This window comes from Myotis yumanensis, unplaced genomic scaffold, assembly GCF_028538775.1.
Source record: "Myotis yumanensis isolate MYYU_CA2020_CCGP unplaced genomic scaffold, mMyoYum1.0.hap1 SCAF_1, whole genome shotgun sequence".
Classification (NCBI taxonomy): domain Eukaryota; kingdom Metazoa; phylum Chordata; class Mammalia; order Chiroptera; family Vespertilionidae; genus Myotis; species Myotis yumanensis.
In genome coordinates, this window is record NW_027223752.1 from 24,501,487 (window position 1) to 24,529,459 (window position 27,973).

Here is a 27,973-nt window from a genome sequence, read left to right on the forward strand (position 1 = left end):
CAGCTGTTGCCAGCAGGGAAGGGAGAGTTGATGAGAAACAGTGTGAATCTCAAAGGAAGGCAGGGTTTTAAATGAGGATAGCTGTATAGTGACTTATTAGGTCATGGCTTGAGAAATGGTTCTTTCCAGGGTGGTCCTTTCCCGTAATGCGGCCTAATCCTTCAAGGACCAATTAATTTTTCATCTCTTCTATGGATTCATTGAAGTTGGGATGAGTCTCCAATCCTCTGTTTTTTTATAGCTCTTTGTTGTATAGAATAGCAAGCACATTTAGGCTGCCTTATATTGTTTTTTTTGTGTGTGCTCATAAGTCTCCAGAGGGGCAGGTAGTAGGTCTTAGCCATTTTTATGTCTCTTTACATCAAGGATGTCAAACTCGCAGCCTGTGGGCCACATCTGGCCCACCACGAACATTTTTGCAGCCCAGCCAATATAATGGTGTGAGCAGTTATTTACAATTATGAAAGGAAATAAGTCTTCGGTCAGATCCAGAATTACTGACATTCACCTTGGGTCAGTTTTGAAAATAATCACTGTGAACAAGATTTCCCCCAAAGTAGGAAAAATATAGCAGAGAAGAGATGCCAAGTGTCAGGAAGAAAACATTAATTTTATCATTGCTCTTGTTCTTTTTTTTATACCATACTTTTCGAAATAAACCTACGTTTCTATGAAAATTGGAGTTTTTGATTTTTGTGGCCCACATAAACTTAAACCTTGTTTATTTGGCCCATGTTAGCCTTTGAGTTTTACGTTGTCTAACAATGTTTGAGACATACTGAAGATATTCAATGGATGTGGGTTGATTTTTTTTTTTAATATACTTTTATTGATTTCAGAGAGGGGAGAGGAAGGGAGAGATAGAAATTGAACCGCGTCCAGCACGGCCAGGGGTAAACCTGAGGAGGGGCCGTGAAGGATTAAAGAAGACAGACAAGAGAATATAGTTGGGGCTAGGTAGGTTCACTTGTGCCTGAATGAGGACACAGTGACACAGCCTGTAAGCTGAAGCTTTATTTTATAGTCAGAGCACACAAAGCAAGACAAGAGAAGTGGTCAACATATTTACAATGTTCTTGCGAGTTTCACCTTGTTTTGGCAGTACTTGCTGCACCTCCTATAGCCCATTAGCTATCTAGGAAGGAACAAGGGAGTACTATAAGGTCAAGCTTAATTATGCTAGGAGGGCTCTACCCTCCAAGCTGGGACTTGTTTGTGGCCTTGCCATAGGTCAGTCCGAGGCTTAACCCTATTGCCACTCCCTACAACAGTGATGGCGGACCTATGACATGCGTGTCAGAGGTGACACGCGAACTCATTTTTTTGGTTGATTTTTCTTTGTTAAATGGCAATTAAATATATAAAATAAATATCAAAAATATAAGTCTTTGTTTTACTATAGTTGAAAATATCAAAAAATTTCTATATGTGACACGGCACCAGAGTTAAGTTAGGGTTTTTCAAAATGCTGAAACGCCGAGCTCAAAAGGTTCACCATCACTGCCCTACAAGAAACATCAATGATGAGAGAGAATCATTGATTGGCTGCCTCCCACATTGCCCCCTACTGGGGTTTGAGCTCTCAACCTGGGCATATATCCTGACCAAGGAATCAAACTGTGAACTCCTGGTTCATAGGTCAAGGCTCAACCACTGAGCCACGCCAGCCAGGTGGGTCAAATTATTTAAAAGCTGGAAATCAGAGGACTTGCTCCTGAATTGCTCTGTGATCTTTATGGCTTGGATTTCCCCCTGTAATGGGGGAAAACTAATTTCCTCAACTTTTCTGTAGGAAGTACTTTGTGTTCATGTATAATGAGAGGACAATAAGCTTTGAAAATTAATTGTATGTAAAGAATATGTAATTTAGAAGTATTCTGTGTATACCCTGAAACCGTTAGACGTTTTTTTTTTTTAATTTGGAAGACTGAGATTTAGGAGGGGTGTTGCAGCTACTCTTTAATGTGGCACAAAAGCAACACAAGAGCTTAAAAGGAGAACCAGAGATTCTGTGAGCCTCACACTTTGCTTTTCAACTGAATGAGTTACCCATAAGGGACAACCCTCACCTCATGCTATTTCATTAATAAAACCTTATACTTTTGCTTACATATATTAATTAAAAGGAGTTGATAACAATGGACATCAAAGAATATTTAATAGACTGAATTATGTACAAGAGTGCTTTGGATAGTAGCTCTATAAATGTTATATTTTGTTATCTTTCAGCTTTAATTTATTACTTTTTCTGAGTCTAATAAGTGCTGGTATTTCACCCCTATTTTTCCACTGCACAAATTATGGTTCTCTATCTAGAAATACCCTTCTCATGCCTATTTTAAAAAATAAATGTAAAATATTTTAATGAAATAATATAGCTGCTGTTAATATTTGAAGGATATTGGGTTATCACTTTATTATGATTTCAACAAAAATAATTTTGTAGAGCCTTTTTTTGGGAATTAAAAGACCAAGGATTGGAGTTATATACTTTTGCCACTTGTTGGCCATATGATCTTGGTCAACATACTTAACCTTTTTTCACTTAATAAAAAAAAAAAAAGGGAACAGTAATGTCTTTATCACAGGATTTTGTAAGTGTGCCATTGTTTTATAAACTATAAAATGAAATGTGAATATAATAATAAAACCACAACAAGCTAGTTCTTAGTCAAACTTAGGCATTGGTGCGCTGGTAAATGTTTTAAAATAGGCCCTCTGGAGGGGTGGAGAGAAACCTGATTTGTAGCATTTCCCAAGTACAGTGGTATAAATACCTCCTTTGGCTGATTTCAAGCTATCGAACAAGACATCACAGGAGAGGGACAAAATTCAGAAGAGATGAGCACAGTTGGTTCTTGAGAGCCTCTGTGAGCCAGCTCCAGCACCCCCTGGCTTTAGGGGAACCTTCTATACCTCCACTTTTAAGAGACATAAAGAAAAGCCAAAGCCTTCTACTGCAACTTCAAGTCATAATTGACCACTTTTCCTGATGAGAGACTTTATTTTGTAAACTTATTTTGAGTTATGAATACACAATTCCTCATAAAAACTCAATTCCTTTGTTAATTTCAAGTGGCATCAAATTTTAGGTGAATTTTGTGGGTTGAATAAAATATAGATTTTTGTCTAAAATGCACAAAACTTCTTTCAGGCAATTGCTTTCAATAATTGTGTTCCTATATAACTGATCAAAAAGATATAATAAATTATAAAAAGAAGAGAAACATATTTTAGGTACTAAAGTCTATATGAATTGACTATATGTTAATTGCTTACAGGCTATTAGTAACTGGTGGGTGTGAACAAGGGAGTACTATAAGGTCAAGCTTAATTATGCTAGGAGGGCTTGCGTAATATTGCAAGTTGTGCCCAGCTGGTTTTTGAAACCTTGTGGTGTATGTGCCTGTTGAAAAGCAATGTGGCAGAGTAGTTGAAATCATGGATATTGGAGAGAATTCTTGAGTTCAAATTCTGGCTCTGCACTTAATCACTGCTACCCTGGGGCAAGTTATTGGTGTCTCTGTGCTTCAGTTCCCAAAAAGCAAATAATAGTACCTCCTGGTCAGGTTGTTGTGAGAACAAAATGAAGCTACACAAAATCTAGTGTTTATATTGTTATTTTAAAAGTCTGTAAGTTTACATACGTGGCAAATTTTGATTGAATTCCGTACATGGAATATATTATTCCTAATTTTTAAAAGCTGATTCTGTTATATTGCAATTAAAGATGAAAAACCAGGTACTTTATTACAGTGTTGATACTGAAATAATCACTGCTAACTTTTTTTTTTCATATTAAGTTATTTGTAGTTTCATGGCTGCTGCAATTTATAATCTTTTTAGTTCTACAGGAGTGGTATTAATAATTACTACTAAAAGTACACAATTCTTTCACCAAAATCAGGAGTCAGGAGGTTTAGGTTGAATAGGAATGTTGTCAAGCTCCATTTATAAATGAGAAACTGATCGATCAGTCAGTAATAGTAGCTCATAGTACTTCCCATTTGGGACACTTCTTTAGTAACTCCTTCCCTTGAGTTAGTGTCCTTCTTTGGGTTATCACAATACTCTACCTACACCTTTATTAAGGATTTCTCATGCAGTGTACTTTTCATTTAGTAAATACCGAGTGAGTGCTAAGGAGTGATTGAATAGATGTAAAGAGCATTTCTTTTGTTCTGTTTATGTAGGGACTCTTAGAGATAGCCACAATCGGAAGTGTTTGCCTACTGATATAATGTGCAATTTGTTTGGTGTACAGTTTGGCTGTGGCCAGTGGACTTTCTCTTTTCTCCTCTTTTTCTCAGGCAGAAAGCTTAGAAGATAAGAATATTGCCAAAGTCCATCTTTCTCAACTAGAGAAGTTAAAATCACAGTGTGACAGGCTGACAGAGGAATTAAACCAGAATGAAAATGAGAACAAAAAACTAAAGCTAAAATATCAGAGTTTGAAGGACAACCTAGAAGAAAAGGTAAGAATGTGAATGAATTCTAACTTAAAAGGCTTACCTGAATTTCTTCTAGTATTTCTTCTAGAACATATTTTATGTTTTAATAAATGTTAATTGTAGTCCTGCATAGGACAGTTGTATTGGTGCCATAAAAATTATAGAAGTTTTAATAAACTGTGATTGCTGTCATTTTTATTCTTTGAATAAACCAGTGATCTTTTAATAAAGGGTGCCCCAAAATTCACGCAAAAAGTAATTTTGATAGAAAACATAGGTTTATAATTAAAAATTGTAAATTTTTTATTGATTCATAAAGTATACAGTATAGGGTTATGTATGGAATAGCATATCGGGTAAATGGCCTTCACAGCTTTGCTGGCACATACGCACTTTTTTGTTGAAATTTTCCATGACCGAAATGTGGCTGCCCAGGCAATAACAGTTAATGGTGCTCGCTATCGAGACATGATAATCCAGTTTTGTGTGCCTAAATTGCGAGATATGGATGTGGACGACATGTGGTTTCAACAAGATGGTGCCACATGCCATACAGCCTGAGAAACAATTCAATTACTGCATGAGTCATTTCCTGGTCGTGTAATTTCCCGTTTTGGTGATCAGAATTGGCCACCCAGATCATGCGATTTAACGCCGTGGGACTTTTTTCTTTGGGGTTTTTTGAAGTCTAAGGTTTATGCCAACAAGCCCATGACCACCCACGCCTTGAAGGGGGAAATTGAGCGCTGTATCAATGAAATTCAGTCACATTTATGCAAAACGGTCATCAAAATTACTTCTTGCATGAATTTTGGGACACCCTTTACATTTGATTTTAAATTTCTTCTGGATCTTAAAATGGGAGTAGTTTAGAGGCAAGATAGTACAGCAAACAACTGATTTAATATGTGTACTTTTCACGATTCTTTGGGTTAGATTTTATCCATCCTCTAACCTATGAAGAAACTGTAGCTCAAAATAAAATAGCTAATTACTCACCATATGTTCAACACTTTTAATACTCATAGTAATTTTAGGAAATCAATACTATTACTAGTATGCTCCTTTTTGCACTTGCAGAGGCTGACTGAAGCTGTGGGGGTTGGTAACCTTGGAACATCCCCAGCAGGCTCACTGTTTCCCTAGCTGTAGATATGTAAGTTGATTTGGAGTGTCTGCTACATCAGACATTGGGTAGAAGAGAGAGTCACTACTTTTATGGCAAAAAGTCAACTAAGAATTGAAGCCAGAATATTTAAATTTGGTTCCTGTTTCTTACACCAACTTCCTTAAAGGATTTTCATTTGAGTGTGATAGAAGTCAAATGTAAAAAAGACATTAAAGTATGGGTAATAGGATAAGGCAGGATAAACGAGTCAGATGGATCCTCTACTTTATAAGGGTAACTAGAATCTGTGATGGACTGTTGCTGGGTGGGTGTTATAAAACTTCATAAACCTCAAGGGAACAACTTTCTTAATGATTTGCTCACCTTTCCCTTTTTTTTTTTGTTTGCAAAATTTCCTGTATTGTGTGTGTGTGTGTGTGTGTGTGTATTAACTTTCTAGTAATTGTTAAAAATCAAAGAAATAAAATGTAAATTAGTTTGCAATTTATGATTAAATGAGCTAACTCGCTAAATTTAGGCCTACAATTTTGACAACCACTGCAATTTAGTTCTTGAGTCATTCTTTATTTTAATTATGTCTAATGTTCATATATATATAATGTATCTATTGCCAGGGTGTAGTTGCTGTGAAGATAATGAAATTTTCCAACTTTTTCATAATTTAAATTTTAGCCAGAAGATGTGTTAACATCTTTTATATTTATTTATTTGCATTTAATAAATAGTGGTAATAATTTTGATATGTTGAAAATGTAAAACTCACTTGTTCTGGTTAAAATAAATGTTTCTTCACTGATCCCATTTGTTATGTTTCAGGCAGATATGCATTATGATGTATAAATGAAATATTTCCCTCAGAGTCCCAAGAGTTAATGATTGTATTCTGTTGCTGGGTATTGAGCATCTAGTATGTGGCAGGCATTTTTCTGGATGCTGAGGCTAGGATACAGAAAAGACACAGGGCCTTTCTCTTTGAGAGGTGGTATAGCATTAGTGGCTGTGAAGGGAACTTTGAGTGTAATTTTCTAGCTATGTGGCTGTAGGCAAGTTGCTTAAAAATCAGTCTTACTTTTACAAAACATCCTTAAAACAGATATAATAATACATCTACTATGGAATTAAACATGAAAATGTGTATACTAGTAAAGTGCTTGGCAGATTATTGGATATAAGCTATCAGTTATTAGCTTCATTATTTTGTTATTGTTTTCAAATATATGCCAATTAATGGTTTAACCAAGCAGTTAGCCAATCAGCAAACATTGATTGACTGACCATGGTTCCTCTAATTGTGTGTTAGGTTATTAAGAGCCAGGAAACTAGAATCAGAATTACTGCAGAAATGTGCTTATTGGGAGTTTAGAGTCAGAGCTTGTTGAATCACTTGAAACAGGTGGTCTACAAAGGAGGTTTCCATCTGAAGAGTTCTATCAGCAAGTGATATTGAAGCCATGTATGTTAAACAAACCAAACAAGTGGGCAGTTTTTTGTTTGGGACAGGAACCAAATCTTGGTGGTTTATGCATCCCAAGATGAGGAATAGAGCCAGACATGCAGTAGGTAATTTATAAGTAAATTGTGGATAAAGAGGTATCTGTGTTTGCACATCCATACATAATCACGTATATATGTAGATAAAGAAATATGGATAACATATATATATATATATATATAGATATATCCTATATAATGAGAGGGATATGCTAATTAGCCCTGATATGCTAATTAGTCATGACCAGTATGCAAATTGACCATCACTCCAACACACAAGATGGCCACCCCCATGTGGTCAAAGATGGCCACCACAAGATGGTCTGCAGGGGAGGGCAGTTGTGGGGGTATCAGGCCTGCAGGGGAGGGCAGTTGGGGGGGACCAGGCCTGCAGTGGAAGACAGTTAGGGGCAACCAGGCCGGCAGGGGAGGGCAGTTGGGGGGACCAGGCCTGCAGTGGAAGACAGTTAGGGGCAATCAGGCCGGCAGGGGAGGGCAGTTAGGGGTGACCAGACCGGCAGGGGAGGGCAATTGGGCCAGCAGGGGAGGGCAGTTAGGGGCAAATGGGCCAGCAGGGGAGTAGTTAGGTGTCGATCATGCTGGCAGAGGAGTGGTTAGGGGGTGATCAGGCTGGTAGGCAGAAGCGGTTAGGGACAATCAGGCAGGCTGGCTGGTGAGCGTTTGAGAGTCAGCAATCCTGGCTTGTGAGAGGGATGTCCGACTGCCCAGTGGGATTGGGCCTAAACGAGCAGTCAGACATCCCTCGAGGGGTCCTAGATTGGAGAGGGTGCAGGCTGGGCTGAGGGACACACACACACACACACACACACACACACACACACACACCCCTGCACAAATTTCGTGTATATATATATTCTGTGTGTGTATGTCTGTGCGCGTGCATATGCGCGTGTGTGCGTGTGTGTGTGTGTGTGTGTGTGTGTGTGTGTGTGTGTGTTGGCCTGACTGGGGGGAATAAAAACAAGAACACCAGATAAAAATACATTTTCAGTGAAAGAAGGCCCTAGGACTTATAGCCCAAAGATTACTGTCTGAGCAATGCAATGATCTTGATAAATGGGGCCTTGTGGGTTGAAGGGGTTTGTGATGGTCCTCTGCTGTAATCAAAAGGGAAGCCTTTCTTGTTTACTTAACAAAGCCTTATTCTTGCAGGCCCATCCCTAACATAAACATGTGATGCTACTTATGCCACTGACACACACTCCCCCCCCTTTTTTTTTTAAACCTGTTGCTACTAATTTAATTTGACTGAGTACTTTGGTTTAGGTCTTCGTTTCTTGTCATGTTATTACTTGGTAAACTAAGAAGTGTTAAAATTGAATCAAAATTCATATTATAGCATTAGTACCGGTAGCCTTAATTAGTAGTAGAAGATGCTGTCCATATATATATGTACCAAATAACTAACTTTAGCATATTTTTCTCATGTATTCAGTGATGATATGTGGTACTAAAATACATTTTTTCCAACATCTGATTTTGCTTTAGCATCAAATGTTATTTTTCAATTTTACATGACAAAGAGAACAAGAATTGTGCAACCCACAGAATTTTTACATATGCAGTTGAGACTTTATTATGAGCTTCTTACCAGAGAAAAAGCTCTCATGAAAGGGTACAGATAGAATTTTATTCCATTTATAGTATCATTAAAATTTATTATACCTTTTGCTTAAAATTTTAAAGGAAAATTGTTTGGTTTCTTCTATTGTTCTAAAATGATCTTATTAATATTAAACTTTATATTCTTCTGGCACTTACCTCAAAACTCATAATGTTGTTTATTCTATCAGAAATATATTTTTATTGGTTTTACTGGAATCTGTGAATCATTGAAAGAGTTAGTGTATAATTAAATCATTTTTGCTCAGCAAGTCATCAAAATTAACATACTAAAGGTTTTAAATGTCTTATCTATACAGACACATATCTGATTTAATTAAAAAAGACTTCATTAACACAGGTGTGAGTTTATTAATGACACTGGCCATTTTTTTTTAGAGCTTTCCAAGTCATTCTGTCGTATAAGTATTGAAGGATTGATTTTAATTTTGAACATGTTTACATAATATTTTTGATAAAGCTGGTACCTAAAATTAAGAAAACATTATTTGTTAAAGTATTCTGTTTATACTCTGCATATTCTCTCCCTCCTTACTTTTTATAAGTATGGATGTTTCATGAACAATATATACAGTATTTTGGGCAAGTATAAAAACAATGAGAAAAATGGTATAAAGAAAATGTTAGACATTAAATTGTTTTTCTAAGCCCAATGTAAACATAATAAAACATTTATTTTCATTTATTAGTAAAAGAATAATATAATTTTACTGACTGTTCATTTCTATAAATTCTGAAATTATAGGTTTAAGAATAGTTTTGTCTTTAAAAGGAAACACTTAAAAATTATAAAACAATAGAATTTCATTGTGAAAAATGCAGGGCATTTTGTAGGACAATATAACAACTCACATGTAATCTCCCACCTAGCATTTTAAAAATGTGTGTTTTAGTGAAATTCTCTTTACGGTTCTTTTCTACACAGACAGACACACAGACTTCACTTGGGATCATGCTCTGTGCACAGCCGTGTACTCTGAATTTACATGTCATTGAACATTTTTTCGAAATCAAGTTTATTTGCCACCCAATATTTTATCTGGCAAATGTAGCATTATTTTGTTGTTGATTACATTATTTGCTCTTTTCTCTATTTTAAAATTATAGATCAAGGAATTTTTTTAAATCCTCACCAGAGGACGAGAGGGAGGGAGGGAGGGAGAGAGGGAGAGAGAGAGAGAGAGAGGAAGAGAGAGAGAGAAAGAGAGAGAGAGAGAGAGAGAGAGAGAGAGAGAGAAACATTGATCAGTTGCCCTCTCTACACCTTTAAACTCCCTGACTGGTGATCGAAACCACAACCCAGGTGTGTGCCCCAATTGGGAATCAAATCAGCAACCCTTTGATGCACAGGATGACACTCAACCAACTGAGCTACTCTGGCTGGGCTCAAGTAATTTTTATCCTCTTATGATGTTTTATCCTCTATACTTTCCATATTTGGAACTCTCATTTGTATTTGTTACTGTTTTCATCCTAAGCAGAATTATGAGAATATGCTTCTTGTCACTAGAGACCCAACCCTGGAGAAAGCCAGAGGCTAGATATCTACTCTCCTCATTTTACTTTTCTCCTTCAGTCTGCCAGTAGTCACAACCATATGTGGAATTTCTCTGTTACAAGAGATGCTGGTACATGAGTACACATACCTTGTAGTTATAGGTAGCCATGGCGATGCTGAAAGATTCTTCAGTACTTTCTGTTTTTTGCCCTCCCCCCAAAAAAAGTCTGTGTTAACTTTTGTTTTTAACAGGCATTATCTCAAAGTTTACAGGGTTGCTCTCAACTGTTGTACAAAGGTTTTATTTCCCAAAACATTTGTCATCGATGTACTTATAAAGTGTATAAGAACTTTAAACCATATGTACTCCCAACATATTGGCGAGTTAATTATAGGTGAGTTAATTTTGGCCCAAAGAGTTAATTGACTTACCCAATTGCTCCCAGTGTCCATTGGTATAAATGGGAAAAAGATTCAAGGTTTATCAATCTTATATTTTCCATTGTATCAGAATCTATAAGAACCATTTCTGCCAATATATAGATTATGAAGGTTATCTGGGATACTTAGCTATCTTATGTAATACTTGCTTGTTTCCATAGTTATACCTAGTTCTTTTTAGAGGACTTTATTTTCTATTATTAGTGCTTTCAGGATATGACAGTAACTACAATGAAACAATTAGGAGATACCTCAACACCACAAATGGTGACATGTCCAAAGCTATAGCGGTTCATAGGAACTTAAGTGTTGAGTACATCAGGATTCATAGAAATGTATATTGGTTCCTTCCCATGGAATCCTTTGTTTAAATCATTTGAGAGGTGGCACCTTGCAACATGTTTTAAGGCTATGGCTATGCTGGATAAAAACACTTAGGAAATAGTTTTCTTGTACAAAATGTGGATCTTTGAAAAATGATAATTATTCTCATTTGCAAGTGTAATGATAACACCCATTTTTAGAGATGGTGGAGACTGAAGTTGAGAGTATATTGTGACTTGCACAACATTGCATAGCTTGTGGTGGAAACAGGATGTGAACACAAATTCCTTTTATTTTCCCACTTTATTTACTGCCAGTAGAATGACTCACATTTGTGTCTTTTCATTGCCCTCTTAATGTTGAATTTAAATTTAGGGTTATTATATTCAACAGATTACCATATACTCTTGGATTTTTTTTAGCCTGACACAAACTTTGGAGAAGGAGTCATCAATGATTTTGTTAGAAAAATCTAATTAAAACCTGATATTGCCACATAAAAGAGATCAGGAAAAAATGAATCAGTGTTGTTTAGTTCAGTGTTTCAGTTCTAATTTGACCATCTGTTTAGGATTGCCATTTTTCATGATGTGGATAAATATATATGATTGTCATATGTCTGTTCTGTAAAATGTTTACTACTTTGCAAAATCACAGTTCCACATTTTTTTCTAAAAGCTCTTTGATAGTAGAAGGCAGAATTCTCTGATTTCAAATTCTTTTCTTGAGAACAGGAAAGAATAGAAGCAAATGAGCTCTTGACTTCTAACATTTACCTTAAAGTTTACACTATAGGCCATTTTTAGACAGACTGTACTCTTTGGTGCTTCATCCATTTTAAATTGTGTGAGTAGAACAAAGTTGTAGCTCCCACGAATTAATTAGGAGGCAAATTTAAATCAGATACTCTAAATAAACACTAATTAGGATCTTATGAGTAATTTCCTGTCAGATTTCTGTCATCTTAAAAAAAACACAGTGAAAATAATAAAACGGTCCAATTAAAGGTACACTTATAAATTTTGTGTTTGTCATTTACAAAGCATTTTTAATTGAACCACTTGCAGTCATTAAGTCCTCAGTAGTCCTTGACTTCTACAGAGAATTTACTGAAACATCAGAGTGCTTATGAAACATTGTATGAAACATTGTGCCAGATACTAAGAAACAAGTTTAGAATGCAAAGGTCAAGTGACTATACAGTGTGTGTGTGGGGGGGGGGGGGGGGGCGGGGGCAGGGCGGGCAGTTATACATACAGCTATGCAGAGGGAGGGGCAAGAAATAAAGGTGAATCGAAGTACACTTGGTCTCTACTTTCCAAACTGAAGCAGGTGTGAAAAAGCCATTTTCAAACTCTGTTACTTTGGCAGTGACTTCTCTACCAACCATTGACAATCAAAGAGTTTGATTTTAAATGAATTTAAGGAGTGAAGTTCACGTTTGGGTCTTTATTTCTCCTGATTTGAATTTGATTGAGAGGCCTGCCATTTAATCCTAACTCACCAAGTGGTTGATAACTTACAAGGACTTGAGAGGAAAGTGGTTCTGTATGGGCACTTCAAAAGCCTGAACTATTAGTTTGATTTCATTTAATTTTGAAATTGTGAGTGATACCCCTAGTGTAGGAATTAAACTGAATAGGCCACATGAAGAGTTCTATATTATATCTTTCAGCACTTCGCTTAAGTTAAGCATTCCTGTTTTGCTTTGGTGGACCCTGTAAGGGAACATAAGATGAATGTCGAGGTTTATTTTCATTGAGTTTTCTCTCTTTACTATTTAAAATGCTTATTGATTCGGTCTGTTTTGTCATTTAATGGTAAACAAGCAGTATTCTGTAAGTTTTAAGGAAAAAAACAGCTAGGAAGTGCTTATTGTATACATGGGTTTTATTATTTGGAGATTTGTTTTTAAACTTTTCTTAGCATATTCTTTTATAAGAATAAATGCATGCTTAAGCATCTTTTAGGAAAAAAACGAGGAGGGGAAGAAATTCTGGTGGTTTTTAAAGATGCTGTATGCTTATAAACATTTCTATGGAGATGAATGATACACTCCTTTTTCTTTTGAAAATTAAACAATGTTCATTCCAAATGCATAATTTAAAACTTTAGTTGTTTGTTTCCTTGTCTATATTTTGTTTCAGAAATAGAAAGGCATCAGAACTGCTTATTTTAAATAATGTTATTTCTGTTTCCAGGCATTTGACTTGATAGAAATACATAATTACAGAATTGTCCTACAACTTAATAAATACCCTTTAGAGATATTTTTGTTTCCAACTTTGTATATTAATTTTTAGGAATGTATCCAATATATAGCCTAACACCTTTTTGATTATGCTGCCAATGATCTTTGTATTGCTCAATATTCTCCTAGAAAATGATCTTGAAAAGCCTGATGCAAAAATAATTTACTTACATGGGGTTAGAAATTTAAATTTGAATTTCCATTTTTTGTTTCTCTCTTATGGATAACTTTCCTTAGCCTGCCCAAGACCAAGTAGGTTATAGATTGGAAAGTCTTTCACACAAAAGGTTTAACATGCATCAAATTCATATATCCAGTGTTCTAATATGTCATCATTTTTTTCTGTTAGCTCTACGATTTTACCACTGCTCTCAGTTCTTACTCTTCACATACTATTGATCGTAACTTCTTTCTCTTCTTTGAAGGAAACAGTGTAAAGCATCTACTTTCAGCATCTACTTTCAGAAGACGAAGAGTATATCTAACCCACAAAATAGTAGCATTTTTATTTTCGGAAACCAGTCTTCTAGTATTAATTATAATGTCATTTTGCTTACTAAATGCATATAAAGAACCACCTTATTCTTTCATACATGGACAGTGCTTTATTCATCAGCAGCTCTTCTTGGTTTTGTGCTCAGAATTTATTCTGCATCTGATTACTTCTTACCCCTGGCAATCCTCTCACTTTTGTGACATCAGCTTGCCTTGACAGTCACAGTCATCTGCTACTGAAAAGATGATTGCCCTCAAACTGAAAAGAAGTTTGCTAATTAATTTATTGAAAAAAACCAGCTTATTGAAACATGAAAAGTCGAGTTCAGAGATTCTGTTTTGTTTTTAATTATTGCATAGTTGGGATCTACTATGGTTGGCATATAGAGAATATACTCAAAAAATGCTTGTGGAATGAAAGGAAAATAAAAGGATTTATCTGTTCCAGAAAATTTATTGACTGCGTGCTATGTGTAAGATATTCTACTAGGTGCTGGGATATTTAAATGAAAAAGAATTAGATTTTTTTAACCTTGAGGAAGTCATAGTCTGCTGAGGGGACATATATGAAAGACACACATAGTAGTAAGTGGTATAGCAGAAGCTCATATAAAGTGCCAGCAGAGCACAAAGGGGGCACCTAGCCTTCCTAAGAGCTGAGATGTTCTGTCTTGTTGTAACATCCATGTGGGTAAGGAAGGAGGTGCATGTTATTGGGTTTTTATAACGAGGAAAAAAATTCAGTCTTATGACCTTTCCTGGTCCTCTTTATTCCTCAGTATTGTTGGGTTTACAGAGGGCAAGGGGTATACGAAGGACAATCCATGGGGACTTTCAAATTGATCAGAACTGTAGGATTTTAGAATTATGTTACTTTTGTTTTTGTTTCTTTTTGATACCAATGGAAGTGTTAAATAGCCATACTTGAAATTTAAGAAGCCTACTGTCTTAAAAGATCTTCTGTTTTTAAGAAGTATGTTTGCAAAAAGTAGTTATGGTGTGACCAGCACTTAAGGTGTTACTTATTTATTGGCCATTTTGCAAGACAGTTTGAACTGCAGTGTGGCAATTTTCCAGATTAAACTCTTCTTAAGTTTTCTGTAATATCCATAGTAGGTCCTTCCCATTGAGTCATGCTGCTGTTTCTGCTTTCGTTGGTGTTTCATATTATATCTCAACTTCCTTACAGCTGAGTCAACTCTGTTGGCATAAGTAATGTGAGCCTTCTTTAGAGAACCAGATAAAAGGCTTCCAGACAGATTCAATTTTTGTTCAAGATAGTTTCATTACTTGCCTTATAATCCTAGTGTCCTGGATTTGAGGCTTAGGCATACAATTATCTTGTGTTACAGAAATACTCTTTCCCAAAACTTTTTAGTTGATGTGTCCAGGTCTAGAGTTTCAACAAGCCATGCTCCCAATAACTTTGAATTACATTGTGCTAGTTTTTATTTCAGATCTTGTTACAGGGTGGAGCAAAAGAAGGTTTACAGTTGTGAGTATGCAAAACAGAGTTTATTCTTGTATTATAATTTATTAAGTATTGTATTATTTTCCATAGGAACCACTGTAAACTTACTTTTGCCCCACCCCATATTATTTGATCTTTCTTTACCTCTTTTCCCATCTGCCCCTACTGATGGCTTTGGGTATCAAATATTGCCACACTTAGTTATTCAAGTTCATTTTCTGTAAAAGAAAAACATTAACATTATAAATGAATGATTTATTTAGTTGGGTATGTATGCTTTATGTTTCTGTTAAGGTGTGTGAAGAATTGTTTTCATTTCATGTAATAACCATATTGGGAATAAAGCAGCTTTTCTGGAAATCTTAAGACATTGAAGGAATCTCATAAGCTTTTACCAAGGAGATAACATTTTGGACATGCTCTAGTTTTATTAAAGTTACTCTATTTGCATTAAGATCATGTCTCCTTATAATCATACAGCCTTTGGGAAAGTGAATATTCTGAGTTATGAGGAGTGTGCTGAACCACAAATATAGAATTAGAGGAGTATTTCTGATCCTTTGAATTACAGGTCTCTTGATCAAGCCAGTCAGCTGTGTGTGTGTCTGTGTGTGTGTGTGTGATGAGACTTTGAGCAGTATAATTTTTCATTTCCTCTAGAAGTAAATATCAATAAATACAAGCTTTTCCTGTCCTGAAATGGAAGCTTCTTAAAACCTCGCTGTCTGGACAGTGGAACCACACGTGCTTAGTGTGTGGTTAGTATACTTACTAATTAAAATTTGCCAAGAGCAGATTTCATGTGTACATATGTCTCTAGTGTGGATGGAGAACCCCTAAAAGTTGAGGATATTATGTGTGCTTGATGAGTGTTTTCCTCTTTTTATGGTTTATTTTGAATATGTCTTACGTTTTCTAATGATAAGGCTCATCCAGAAATATTTTTTTAGTTATTCTTTCTACTTTAGCACTACATTAGTCTCCACATAACCTGCTGATGACTTTTCTCAGTTTTTCATACTGGCTTTCTAAAGTTCAGTTTTACAATTTTGACCTAGCATTTTAACAGCATCAGTCAGGGAGTCAGGGAACTTAGGGCATGGGTTTTAGGTTCTTTGAATTTAATCAAGTTACTTAGTCTATCTGAACTTTGGTTTCCTCATTTGTAATATTAAGGGTAACATTTGTAACATTTATTCTCTAATTCAACTTCAGCCATGATATAGATGATCTCTCTTCTTGGATTATATAAACTGCTTTGGTCAGCTTCTTCTATATCTATGCCCACAAAGAAGACCCTTATAGTCCCAAGATCCAGGTATCTGCATCCATTTGTGCTGAAAAGATTAACCGTGTCTTCCATATTCTAAACAGTATCTAAAATGCCTTGTTCTACCTCCGGTTCTCTAGAAATATGGTAGCTTTTTGTTGTAGAATTCTTGCACCCTTTGAATTTATTGGGAGCCCAGGGAATAGCCATGACAGTGCCTAAATATTATCATCTTCCCTTATTAATTGACTAGAGACATGGTGCACGAATTCATGCACAGCTGGGGTCCCTCCCAGCCTATGAGGGCTGTCTCCCCAGTCCCAATTGGGGCCGGCTTGGGGGAGGGACCACGGGAGGTTGGCTGTGGGAATGCACTGACCAGCAGGGGACAGCTCCTGCATTGAGTGTCTGCCCCCTGTTGGTCATAGCTACCGGCTGGTTGTCAGGTTATCCAGTCGTCAGGTCATAACGGTTGCTTAGGCTTTTATATGTATAGATAGATATGCCTCCAAATCAGCCAGGATGCCTGGATTACTGTCAGCCTGTCACCCTGTCACCCTCCTACCCATTCCATAGAAGTAGCTGTGCTTGCTCCACTGGTAGAGCTATTTCTGAAACATGAAACCAGAGAGAAAGAGTGAATTTATTGGGTGTCACCATTAGCATACAAATGGATATTCTCAAGTCACAAACAAAACAAAACTGATGAAATTTAATGGAGATATTTGTTGGCTCAATGAGGGCAAGGGCCTTATGTATCTCATCCATTCTGTCCCTAGACCCAGAATGTCTCAGCATAGTAGGCCTTCCATAAACATTTGTTGAATGAGTGAATAAATGAAACAATTGCATAAGTACAGAGTGGAACAGCTTACTTAGCTCCAGATGTAGAGTCCTGGAGCACATGCTGAGGATGGAGAACTGGCAAGGGGCCATATCTGTAGCCTCGTTAAGTAAAAAAACATGTATCTTTACCTGGAGTGTTAGAAGAATTAGTAGGGGTGGAGGATTCATTTACTTACTTTAACTCTTGAGTAGATAGCACTTAGACTAATGAGAGATTTTACAGTTTTGTCAAGTGTTTGGTTCCTTGAAATTTGAGCTGGTCATATAGGGGTTGGATCACCTTCTGTCAGATGTGTAAAAGAAGGGATTTCTGAAAGAACAGGTAGTTGAACCCCCTGTTCTCTTTGAGTTCATAGTTCTGAGTTTTACTTTGAAGGGAGATTAGATAGGACATGCTAACTGTCTCATGGAGGACAGTAAATTGAATAATGAAATTTTCAGTTTTTGCTAAAGAGATTGAATTTATAGGGCTTTTTCTGACATGATCAACATTTTAAGGATATCAAAATATGGAAGTAGTTTTGTCTTCTTATTAATAAGAGTCAAATAACAGAAAAGTGACAGTTGGTAAAAGAAAGATGGCTGTGAGAAAAATGAGAACAGAAAGATCAATTAGAATACCATTGTGAATTGCCTGGGTTTAGACTATAAACAGTTGTCCTTTAAATACATCAGTAACCCCAGGTACTAACATCACAACTGTGTATGTGCAGAGGAAACCTCCTAGCACACCTGTGTAACCTCTGAGTGTAGAGATCTTTATGGTAATTAATGAAATTATCTTTACAGTGTTGAATTTGAGCTTCAAAAAATGTTTAAATCACTTATGTAGCAAAGTTGGGGAATTTAAAGATAATTATAAATATGTTTTGTGGTTTCCTGAAATAAGCAGTTTATTGAAGAAGACAGGTAGATGCATTTTTTAAAAACTATAATATGAATAATGTGTTGTGGAAACATTTTATATTGGGTGATTAAGAAAGAAAGGCATCTTGAGGATAAACTTTGAAGGATAAGAAGTATAGATGGCAGGTATACCCACATGTGGCTCCTCCCATACAACTCTTTGAAGTTGCGCTCTTTCAAAAGGAGCTGGTAGCCAAGAAATAGCATTGATCTTGGTGTGTCCTTGTTGTTATGTAGCAGCAATACAAAGGCAAGGATCCTCACCTAGAGACTTGACAGTAGGTTGCTTTCTAGTAAGTAAACTGCAAAATCATCAAATACTATTCAGAGCCAGGATGCTAATTTTTCAGAAGGGCTCCCAGATGAGATCAAGCTATCCATATATATATATAAAGAAATGCCATAATAATGAGGAGGGAGAGTGTGTCCGGATCCGAATGAGGACAAAGCATAAAGTTAGGGAGCTGTATTTAGGCAGTCTCCATCCAAACACTGCCCGGGAGAATGGAACACTTTTTATCATGGCTTGTATGTTCCTGATGTGTAGATGGACATGCGAGGCTGTTATTTCTTGTTTATTAAGTAACATTCTGTAGAATATGCCTTTTCATCTAGACTGGTCTACAGGGAGAAAATGTATTGGTTATGCTGACATGAGCATTCTGATCCATATGGCAGTTATGGTCCTCATTGTAAATTAATGTAGTTAATTGAGTGGCATTCTAGTTTGCACATTAGTCTCTTATAAATTTAATGTTACTCTACTGCTAAAAGTTGACTCAACTTAGAGTACAAAAAAAAAATTCAGTTCCTAAGTTTACAAAGTTGAAGTCCAGACCAGGATGATGTACGCAAGACAAATACTGTCTCTTGGCTACCAGTTCCATTTGAAATAGTGCAACTTGAAGCAGTATTGAACACATCAGATTGATTGGAAGAGAAACATGTAAGCATATTTGAGAAGCTGCAAGAGGTTAAAGTATGAGAGGATGGAAAAGAGGGTGATGAGGCTGGAGAGAAGGGCAGAAGACAAGTCGTAAAAGGACTGTTCTTTGGGGCAGAGGGTGTTACATTTATTTTAAAAAGTAAGTTGAATTGCCTGGTGGCTGGTGTGGCTCAATGGGTGACTTCGACCTATGAACCAGGAGGTCACAGTTTGATTCCCTGTCGAGGCACATGCCTGGTTTGTGGGCTTTATCCCCAGTGTGGGGCATGCAGGAGGCAGCTGATCAATTATTCTCTGTCATCATTGATGTTTCTATTTCTCTCTCCCTCTCCCTTCCTTTCTGAAATCAATAAAAATATATTAAACAATAAAAATTAAATTTAAAGGAAATATGTGTGATTATTCTGCTAAAATATCATTCTACTTTTCCTCTTTATTTTTCATTGAAAACATTTCTTTGTTATTTTAAATTCAAGCTGGGTTTGCATACCACATAATCTTCCTGCTTGTGTTATGTTTATTAGGGTAGGTAAAGATGATTAGGCTGTTATGGAATGTCTGAGGGCAAAACTAGCCAGCATCATGACTTTTTGGTCCACCATTTACACTTACAATTTTAGTGAGTCTGTTTTTTTCCCTTCCAAGCCGTGTGCATTACAACTTGAATTTCCCTGGTAATGAAATTGTGTAATCATGATTGAAAATTGTTCTGCCTACAGGGGGCCCCCAAGTCCTTGTAATCTCTTAAAGGGCTCCTTAGAAATCCTTTTTATTAAATATACTATTTGCTTACTTGAAAAGAGCTCCATCTTGCTTTTATCAAATTTTTATGACTCGAAGCAATTTTGGAGTATGACTGCATTTGAAAACTTAAACTTTTAAAAAATGATGTTTTGATGACATAAAGATTATAACACTTATTTTTTTTCTTAAATGAAAAAGCTGACATGATCTTATTTGACATTTTGCATTTTGTAGTGTTTTACTAAATTTTTGGTAGTTCAAAGTCAGTTATAGTATCAGCTTTTACTCTGACCATTAATGATATTAAATTATTAAATGATACGGGATTTTTTTCAACTTTTACTTTTGGTTGCAGATTAACTATAATTTTCTTTGTCAGTTATCCACTACCAGTTCCCTCAATGCCCTACTTATGAATTCTTTATAATTTGATCTCAGTTAATGAATAGGCAGAAGGTTTTATTCCAGTAAAGGGACTGACAGAATTAGATCTGTTTTCTAATGCACTTCTTTAAGTTGGTTGTTTGGATATTACAGGTGTTTCTTGCCTCCACTTAATAATTCTTTTTATTTATGAATGCTTTAGGAGAAACATATAAGCAATGAAGAAGAGCACTTAAGGAGGATGGAAGAGGCCAGATTGCAGCTCAAGGATCAACTTCTTTGTCTGGAGACTGAACAAGAATCCATTCTTGGTGTAATAGGAAAGGAAATTGATGCCGCTTGTAAGACCTTCTCCAGGGACTCGATGGAGAAATTCAAAGTAATTATGAGTTCTCATTGTGCTTTTCACTTAGTTTCCTTATATCTATATATATAAAAGCCTAAGCAACCACTGGCTGATTGGCCGACCAACCAACCGTCCAGTTGCTATGACACGCACTGATCACCAGGGGGCAGACATTCAAAGCAGGAGCAGAAACCACCAGCATGGAAACATGGAACAGACTGATGAATCTCAGAGGGAATGGGGGAGGGAGGAGGGCAGGAAGAGATTAACCAAAGATCTTATATACATACTAGAGGCCAGTGGGGTCCTTCAGCCTAGCCTGTGGGGATCAGGCCGAAACTGTCCCGGTGCATGGATTTGTGCACTGGTGGAGTTCCTTGGCTTGGCCTGTGGTGATGGGGCTGAAACCAGCTCTCCAACATCCCCCGAGGGGTCCCGGATTGTGAGAGGGCACAGACCAGGCCGAGGGACCCCACTGCACCAGGCCTCTAGTATAACTATAATAAGATTTTCATGTATGGTTACATGGTATTTACATTTTTGTTTGAGAAAGTTTTATGAAAGAAAATAACATCTTGCATTTTTTGGAATGAGGTACTGTATCGCACAGTTCTGGTGAGAGAACATGTGCTGTGATTCCATTGAATTGTCTGTCTCACATTTAAAAGAAAATGTCTTACAAGAGAGGCAGCAGTTCTGGCTAAAATGCATTGTTGGGTCAAGAGGCCTGGATTTTGAATTTTTCATTTTCACAGGCCATTTTTGTTGTTGTTGGTATACTACTGGCCAATATCTATTGAGCACTAGTTACATTACAGGAACTGTGGTAAGTATGTTGTATGTAATCTCTCCCTTAATCCCTAAAACCACCCAGTCCTATAGGTACTCTGATTAAATCCATTTTTTTGACAAAGAGAAAGCAAGACTTGGAGGGGTTAAGTAACTTGCCTCTGGCCATATATCTATTTAAATGCTAAAACTAGGACTAAAAACCTTGGGAGTCTAACTCTGGAGCTTAATCAAGTTACCACTATGCTATTTGCCTTCCCCTTTTAAACAAAGTATATTTAATTTAGCTTTTCTGTCTTTCAAATGGGATATTGATTGCAATTCAATTTATAGTCCTAGTGAAATGATCAATAAAAACAGAAGTAATCATAGGTGTTCTTAATTTCTTCAAGGTAAGCACTTCTTATTAACTCTAGGTTCTAGTACTGCTATATTACATACAGAGAGCATTGACAAGCTATCTTTTTCCACTGTATTTAGTTCATTTGATGATATGATATTACTAAAATTATAGGATCAGGCATAAGGGCTTTTTAAAAATCCTCTTCAGGTGTTTCTTTTGTCATTCATCCTTTTCCTCATATAAAATAACTATTCCATTTTATAGTACTTTCCCCATTTTTTTCCTTACCATTTTTTTTTCTTGGTTTTCTTAAGTGGTGTTTTAAAGAAAATAAAACTATAATTCTACTCGTGAAGTAGAAGGTGTTTTAGGATTTGACTAACAAAAATATTTCAACTGATAGAATTTGGTGGAGTTGGTGGAATTTCTATGATATGTATTTATCTGTACATTTTTGAAACAAATCAGATGTCAGTTTAAGAGGACTGTGAGCCAAATATGAGCAGTAATCGGCTTTTGGGGAAAAGTAACTCTTTTAGTCTTGTTATAGGGCCTGCTATCATGCTGGTTTATTTATATTTTATTGTCTAATGCTGCTATATTTGTATAATATTTGTTGTGTTTACATATATTTAAAGGATGTGTGGCCTTGAAATCCTAATTGCATCAAAAAGAATCATATATTACCAAGGAAATGTTTATTCTATATTTAAGTATTTATGTCAGGACAACTTGTTTTTGGTCAAGTAGAGATGTAAAAATGGAAACATTTGGATCATGCTATAAGGTATATAAACCTTGTTATGGCTAATTATAGGCTAAAATATAGTTTGCATATAGCAGGTTGCTTAAATTTTCCTTCCATCTAACATATTCTGAAAAGCACCCTATTTTTTAATAGGCTTTCAGTCATAGAATGATTGTAGTAATGGGTCTTGGCACCTTTTCTCTTGGAGAGAGACTAATTCAATCTACTTGATGGGTGGAGATAAATTTAAAAGAATGGGCATTTTTTCAGTTTTGTTTTTTTTTAAGACCACATTTTTTTTCCATTGTGGGTCTCTTTCTGTTTATACCTTCTGTTGTTTCATTTCTGTAAACTTGAAAAAAAGAATATACAAGAACATAACATTTACTCTCACCTCAAAGAAACCACCCTTGGGTGTTTGTTAAGATAAATTCTTTGCTTTGTAGTTCAGAGATCTATAGGAGAGGTGATCCTTGTAAAATGTTTTAAAAAATGGATTAATTCCAATTCTTTGTCATTTGTTGACTTTTTGAAGTATTGCTGATGAAATTTTCAGCCATTTTATGTAGAGAGCGACTGTGTTATGGAATGGATTGAATAATAGGTATGTAACAAACAAGTCTAGGAAAAGTCCTTGGGGATATTGGTATTATTTCTAATTAAAATTTTCTTTTTCCAGTCACTATACCTATTCTACTTTAATAAATGTCTGTAGTGTTTGAAAACTTAAGGGTAGACACTTAATAAACCACCACCATTATAAAACATTTAGGAAAATGTCTGAAGTGAAGATACATCATTTTCCCAGACCAGTCTTTGATGATTCAGGAGCTTTCCCATAACACTTGGTCTGAGTATTCATTTATTTGTAAAGCATAAAAAGGATAGGCTTTGGATCAAGACTTTTTTTTTTTTTTTTTTTTTTTTTGCTATGAACTAGAGTGATTAGGAATATTTTCCTTGAAACTATAGGGAGAAAGGGCATGAGAGTTTGGTAGGGTTTAGACAGTGAAACAGTAGATGAGAGAAAGGTTGGATATGAGAATACAGCATTCCTGTATATGACATGTGGTTAGCACTCATTATCATTTTTCAGATGCCGAATGAATTACCTGATGACGTTTCTTAAGGGAGAGATGTGCTCACACATAAGGAAATATGGAAGTATTGGAGAATAAGAATAGATATCTTTTGAAGAGGGGTAGGGTAGTTTTAAGAGAACATTTCTAGAAAGAAGTCCTGCAAAATATCATAGGTTTAACAAAAGTAGGAATTGAGAAAAAAATTTATATTTATAATTGTAAAATCATTGACAACCTCTGAATACAGTTTTATCAGTAATAACACAGAAACAGATGGCAGTGAGTTTATAAATGAGTTGGTATGAAGGGAATCAGGGCAGCTGGCATAGACAACCTACTTATTTTGGGATTTTGTTATCATCATGAGATATAAAGGAATGATTCCATGATTAGTTTCTATCATTTCTACATAATCATTAATGAGACAAAATGGCCCTCATAGTATAAAATTAAAGAAGGATAAATGAGACAAAGAATTAAGTTTCTGTGTAATTACATCACACCCACTGTGAAATACAAGGAGCAAGACTGAGAAAAAGAAACAAGCAAAATATGAAGTAAACTGGTTTAATCAAGGCTGCATGGGAATCAGCCTCCAGAGATTATAGCAATGATAGCACTTGAGAGTTAATTCATGTCCCTGTATTTTAGCTAAATGTTTACATTTTACATATACATATATAAAAACATTATATATATGTGTGTGTGTATATATATGTACATATGTATACACACACACATATATATTTTTACATAAATAGAAATGTTAAATCATGTTTTGGAATCGATTGAGTACTTGGTATGAACTGTCTCCTTTCTAAACCCTTAAGTTTTAGACACTTAACTTTTGTATGTTATGGTGAAAATTTTCATTTAGGTAAATTCATTTCAGAGAAAAATCTACTTTTAATAGACTATTCTCTCTCTCTCTTTTAGTTTTTTTCATCTGGTCCTGACATTAATTATGACCCACATCGCTGGTTAGCAGAAAGCAAGGTAATTGATCTTTGAATCTTAAAGTTATCATAATGTTTATGAGCTTCAAGGTGTCTATTTGGGCTAGCCATATATTTTTGTCACATAATGAGCATGTGAAGCTGTAGTACTTTATTGCTGAGAAAGATTATTATAATGCATTATGAAATCGCCATGTTCCTTTGGCTTAACATTGAAAAATTAGCTTAAATGTATAGGGATGGGATGGAACGAAAAAGAAAGGTAAAACTGTTGAAATATTAAAATTAGATCATCAGAGAGACAAGTTCTTCTGCCTTTTCCTTTGGCTAAAGCAATGTCTCTGGAGTGTACAAAGGTCAGGGCAGCTGTCACCACCCTTCATTACACATATATACTTATCCTAGAAGCCCAGTGCATGAAATTTGTGCACAGGTAGGGTCCCTAGACCTGGCTGGCGACTGGGGCTGATCACGTTCCCACCTTCCTGTCTCCTCACCTCCTCCTTCCCTCACTCCCTCAGAGCCCCGCTGCAGCCACTGATTGTCCACCATATTCTGTACTTCCCCCTGGTGGTCAGCATACATCATAGCGAGCAATGGAACTCCCGTTCTCCCGGTTGTACTCCCGAGGGGACACTTTGCATATTAGCCTTTTATATATATAGATTTTGGTTTCTGAGGGTCCACTCAAAGCCTGTCAAATTTCTGTGGCTTAAGCAAATCCCTTCACCTCTCTGGGTGTCCTGTTTCCTCATTTACAAAATTGGAGGAATTAACTTTAAGTTCTGAAAATAACTTTATTGCTTCATGTGTTTTTTAGCATTATGATTCAAATTTAATGTAAGGTAAGCAAAAAAATAAATAAAATTGAACAATTTGCTAATATTCTACACTTTGGGTAATTATCAACTATCTTCATAGATCAGCTTGGAAATTCAAATTATTGAAATTTAAGTATTCTATTTCTATTGAAATAGAAATTAAAATACATAGAAAATTATGACCATATAAGATATAGATATGTTTATTCAAGTATCAATATTTAAGAACTTGCATTTCTTTTTAGACTAGTTTTATTTCAGCTTTAACATAACGTCCAAAATCTTCCATCCCATTTAAATTCTGTAAGAAAACCAACTGTACTGTAAATGACCAATTGTGGTCCAACTTAGGGTTTTATTATAAAGAAAGAACCTTTGCATTTATACAGTGTCCTTTTTTAAAAATATGAGAAAAATGAAGTTTCAGAGAAGAATGTGACTTTTTCAGAATGGGAAAATGGATCACATGCCATGTCCACTCATAGCGTTCTTACCATTATGTGTATTGCCATCTAACATCTTCTTTCAGCCAAAATTTATTGATTGTGTACATTTTTGTGTACAGACACTAGGGATATAAGTGTTAGTAAGCCATGGAAGTTAATGGGGGGAATGGTGATGTAAACAAATTTGAAGTCTCCTTAAGGTGTGTTATGTTGTTGTAGAACTATGTCAACATTGACAGAAGAACACAGGAGAAGGAAGAACTAACTCTGATGTTTGTACTGGGAGGATGGGAGGCTATGAAGCTGCCAGCATGTCTCAGAGGGCTTCTACAATTGTTTTATATTTAAACTTGGTCATACAAAAAATTTGTATGACCAAAAAATTATAGGTATAAAATGCAAGAATATTTGAGTAAACACAGAATAATGGCCAAGATGGGTGGGTAAGATACAGGGGGGAGGTGGTAGAAAGACAAGGTTTACCTTTGAAGGCCAGGTAGTAATTAGAGAAGCTCCCCTCAAAAAAAATTCTTAAGTCCTAGCTGGTTTGGCTCAGTGGATAAAGCGCCAGGCTGAAGGGTCCCAGTTCGATTCCAGTCAAGCTATACATGCTTGAGTTGGGGGCTCAATCCCTAGTGTAGAGCATGCAGGAGTCAGCTGGTTAATGATTCTCTCCTATCATTGATGTTTCTATCTCTCTCTCCCTCTCCCTTCTCTAAAATCAGTAAAAAATATAAAAAAGATACATAAAATTGTTATAAAAATTCTTAATAAGAAACAGTATTATGATTAAAAATAGAAATTTATCCAACCTTGTAAAATTTCTATCCAGCTCTAAGAACTGTGATCCTAACTGTCCTAACCATTTTTGATAGAACCAAATGCAAATTTGCATTTATGCCACCTGCATAGGAAATCTAGAATATGCATATGTTGCTGTCCCAGAATTTTTTTGACTAGAAACTTCTGTTGTGCATTAATAAAGCATTTCTCTTTTTTCTTTTTCCCAACTTCACAGTTTTGACAGGAGCAATGTACTTGGAATTTTCTTTCAAGTTAAAATCTTTATCATTTCTGAACAGAACACTTTCACTGCTGTTGTTCAGCTAACTTATGAGAGCCAGAGATGACTCTTGATCACAGCTCTTTAATTTGGGAGCTAGTAAGCAGTTTTCCCTTATCATTTAATGGGATTGAACTTCTGATCAGACGGGTTTTAATACTGCATGAGACAACTGTTCTTCTACCGCGTAAAAGGGTCCTGATAAGCTCCCCACACTGACCAGTGGACTGGGGAGGAATGGAATCTATTTGTGGAGAGATGGCTTGGGTTATTGATGGGCCACAATACTGTAATTCCCATGAACTATGAGTGAATAGCTCTATAAGTATTGGAGATAAGATCTGAAATCAAAGGACAAAAACTATATGGAAAGTAGAATTGCTATTCAGCTAGTCCATGCTGACTTCTTGCAGTATTAGAAGGACCTCTGACGGCCTTTGGTAATTGTTTTCATAAATCTGCCACATGAATTTATTCTGTTAGTGCTAATCCTAAAAGAACTAGAGGACTGAGTGGGGATTGTGTCACTATTGCTTTGTCGGCACAGTACACACATGAAGTCCAACTTAGAGTTGGACCAGGCACACAGATAAAATAACCATCGAATGGTCAGAATAAGGCATTGTGGGTGGAAGATGTTCAAGGTGGTGGTTAAGGAATGCCAGGCAAGGAATTCACAGAGATTATGGATTTGTTTAGTCATAAATCTTGATAGCAGATGTAGAGACCAAATTTTATTCAGTTTATCAGAGAATTTACTGAGAAACTACTGTGTCCTAGATACTATGCTGTATGCTCCGGACATAAAAATTAATTAAGACATGATCCTCTTGAGGAACACGTTTTGTCTGGAGAAGCTGACACTTATGTAAATAATTTTAATATCACATGTGCCGGGGCTGACCAGCAGGTCCTGAGCGACAGATGAATGATTACTCTGACACATATTTGCTGTGAAAGAGAGGGCTAAGGGACTGCCTGTCTAGAGACCAGACAGTCTCATTTGCCTGCCTCTTCAGGCTTTTTTGTAACAGCAGTTTGAGCTGAAATTGACTTTTAGAACAATCAGTAGGGTAAGCGTTCTTGGG

At 36.0% G+C, this 27,973-nt stretch overlaps 1 protein-coding gene across 3 annotated transcripts in view; it reads left to right on the plus strand.

The window, feature by feature from the left end:
- The window catches only part of CEP128 (centrosomal protein 128), a 345,267-nt gene that overhangs the window by 143,715 nt on the left and 173,579 nt on the right, over positions 1-27,973 (plus strand). For all 3 annotated transcript variants that reach the window (XM_070415562.1, XM_070415572.1, XM_070415580.1), the window contains 3 exons: positions 4,311-4,475; positions 20,494-20,670; positions 24,536-24,595. In XM_070415562.1, coding sequence (XP_070271663.1) covers positions 4,311-4,475; positions 20,494-20,670; positions 24,536-24,595 — 402 coding nt within the window. The remainder of the gene's footprint in view (positions 1-4,310; positions 4,476-20,493; positions 20,671-24,535; positions 24,596-27,973) is intronic.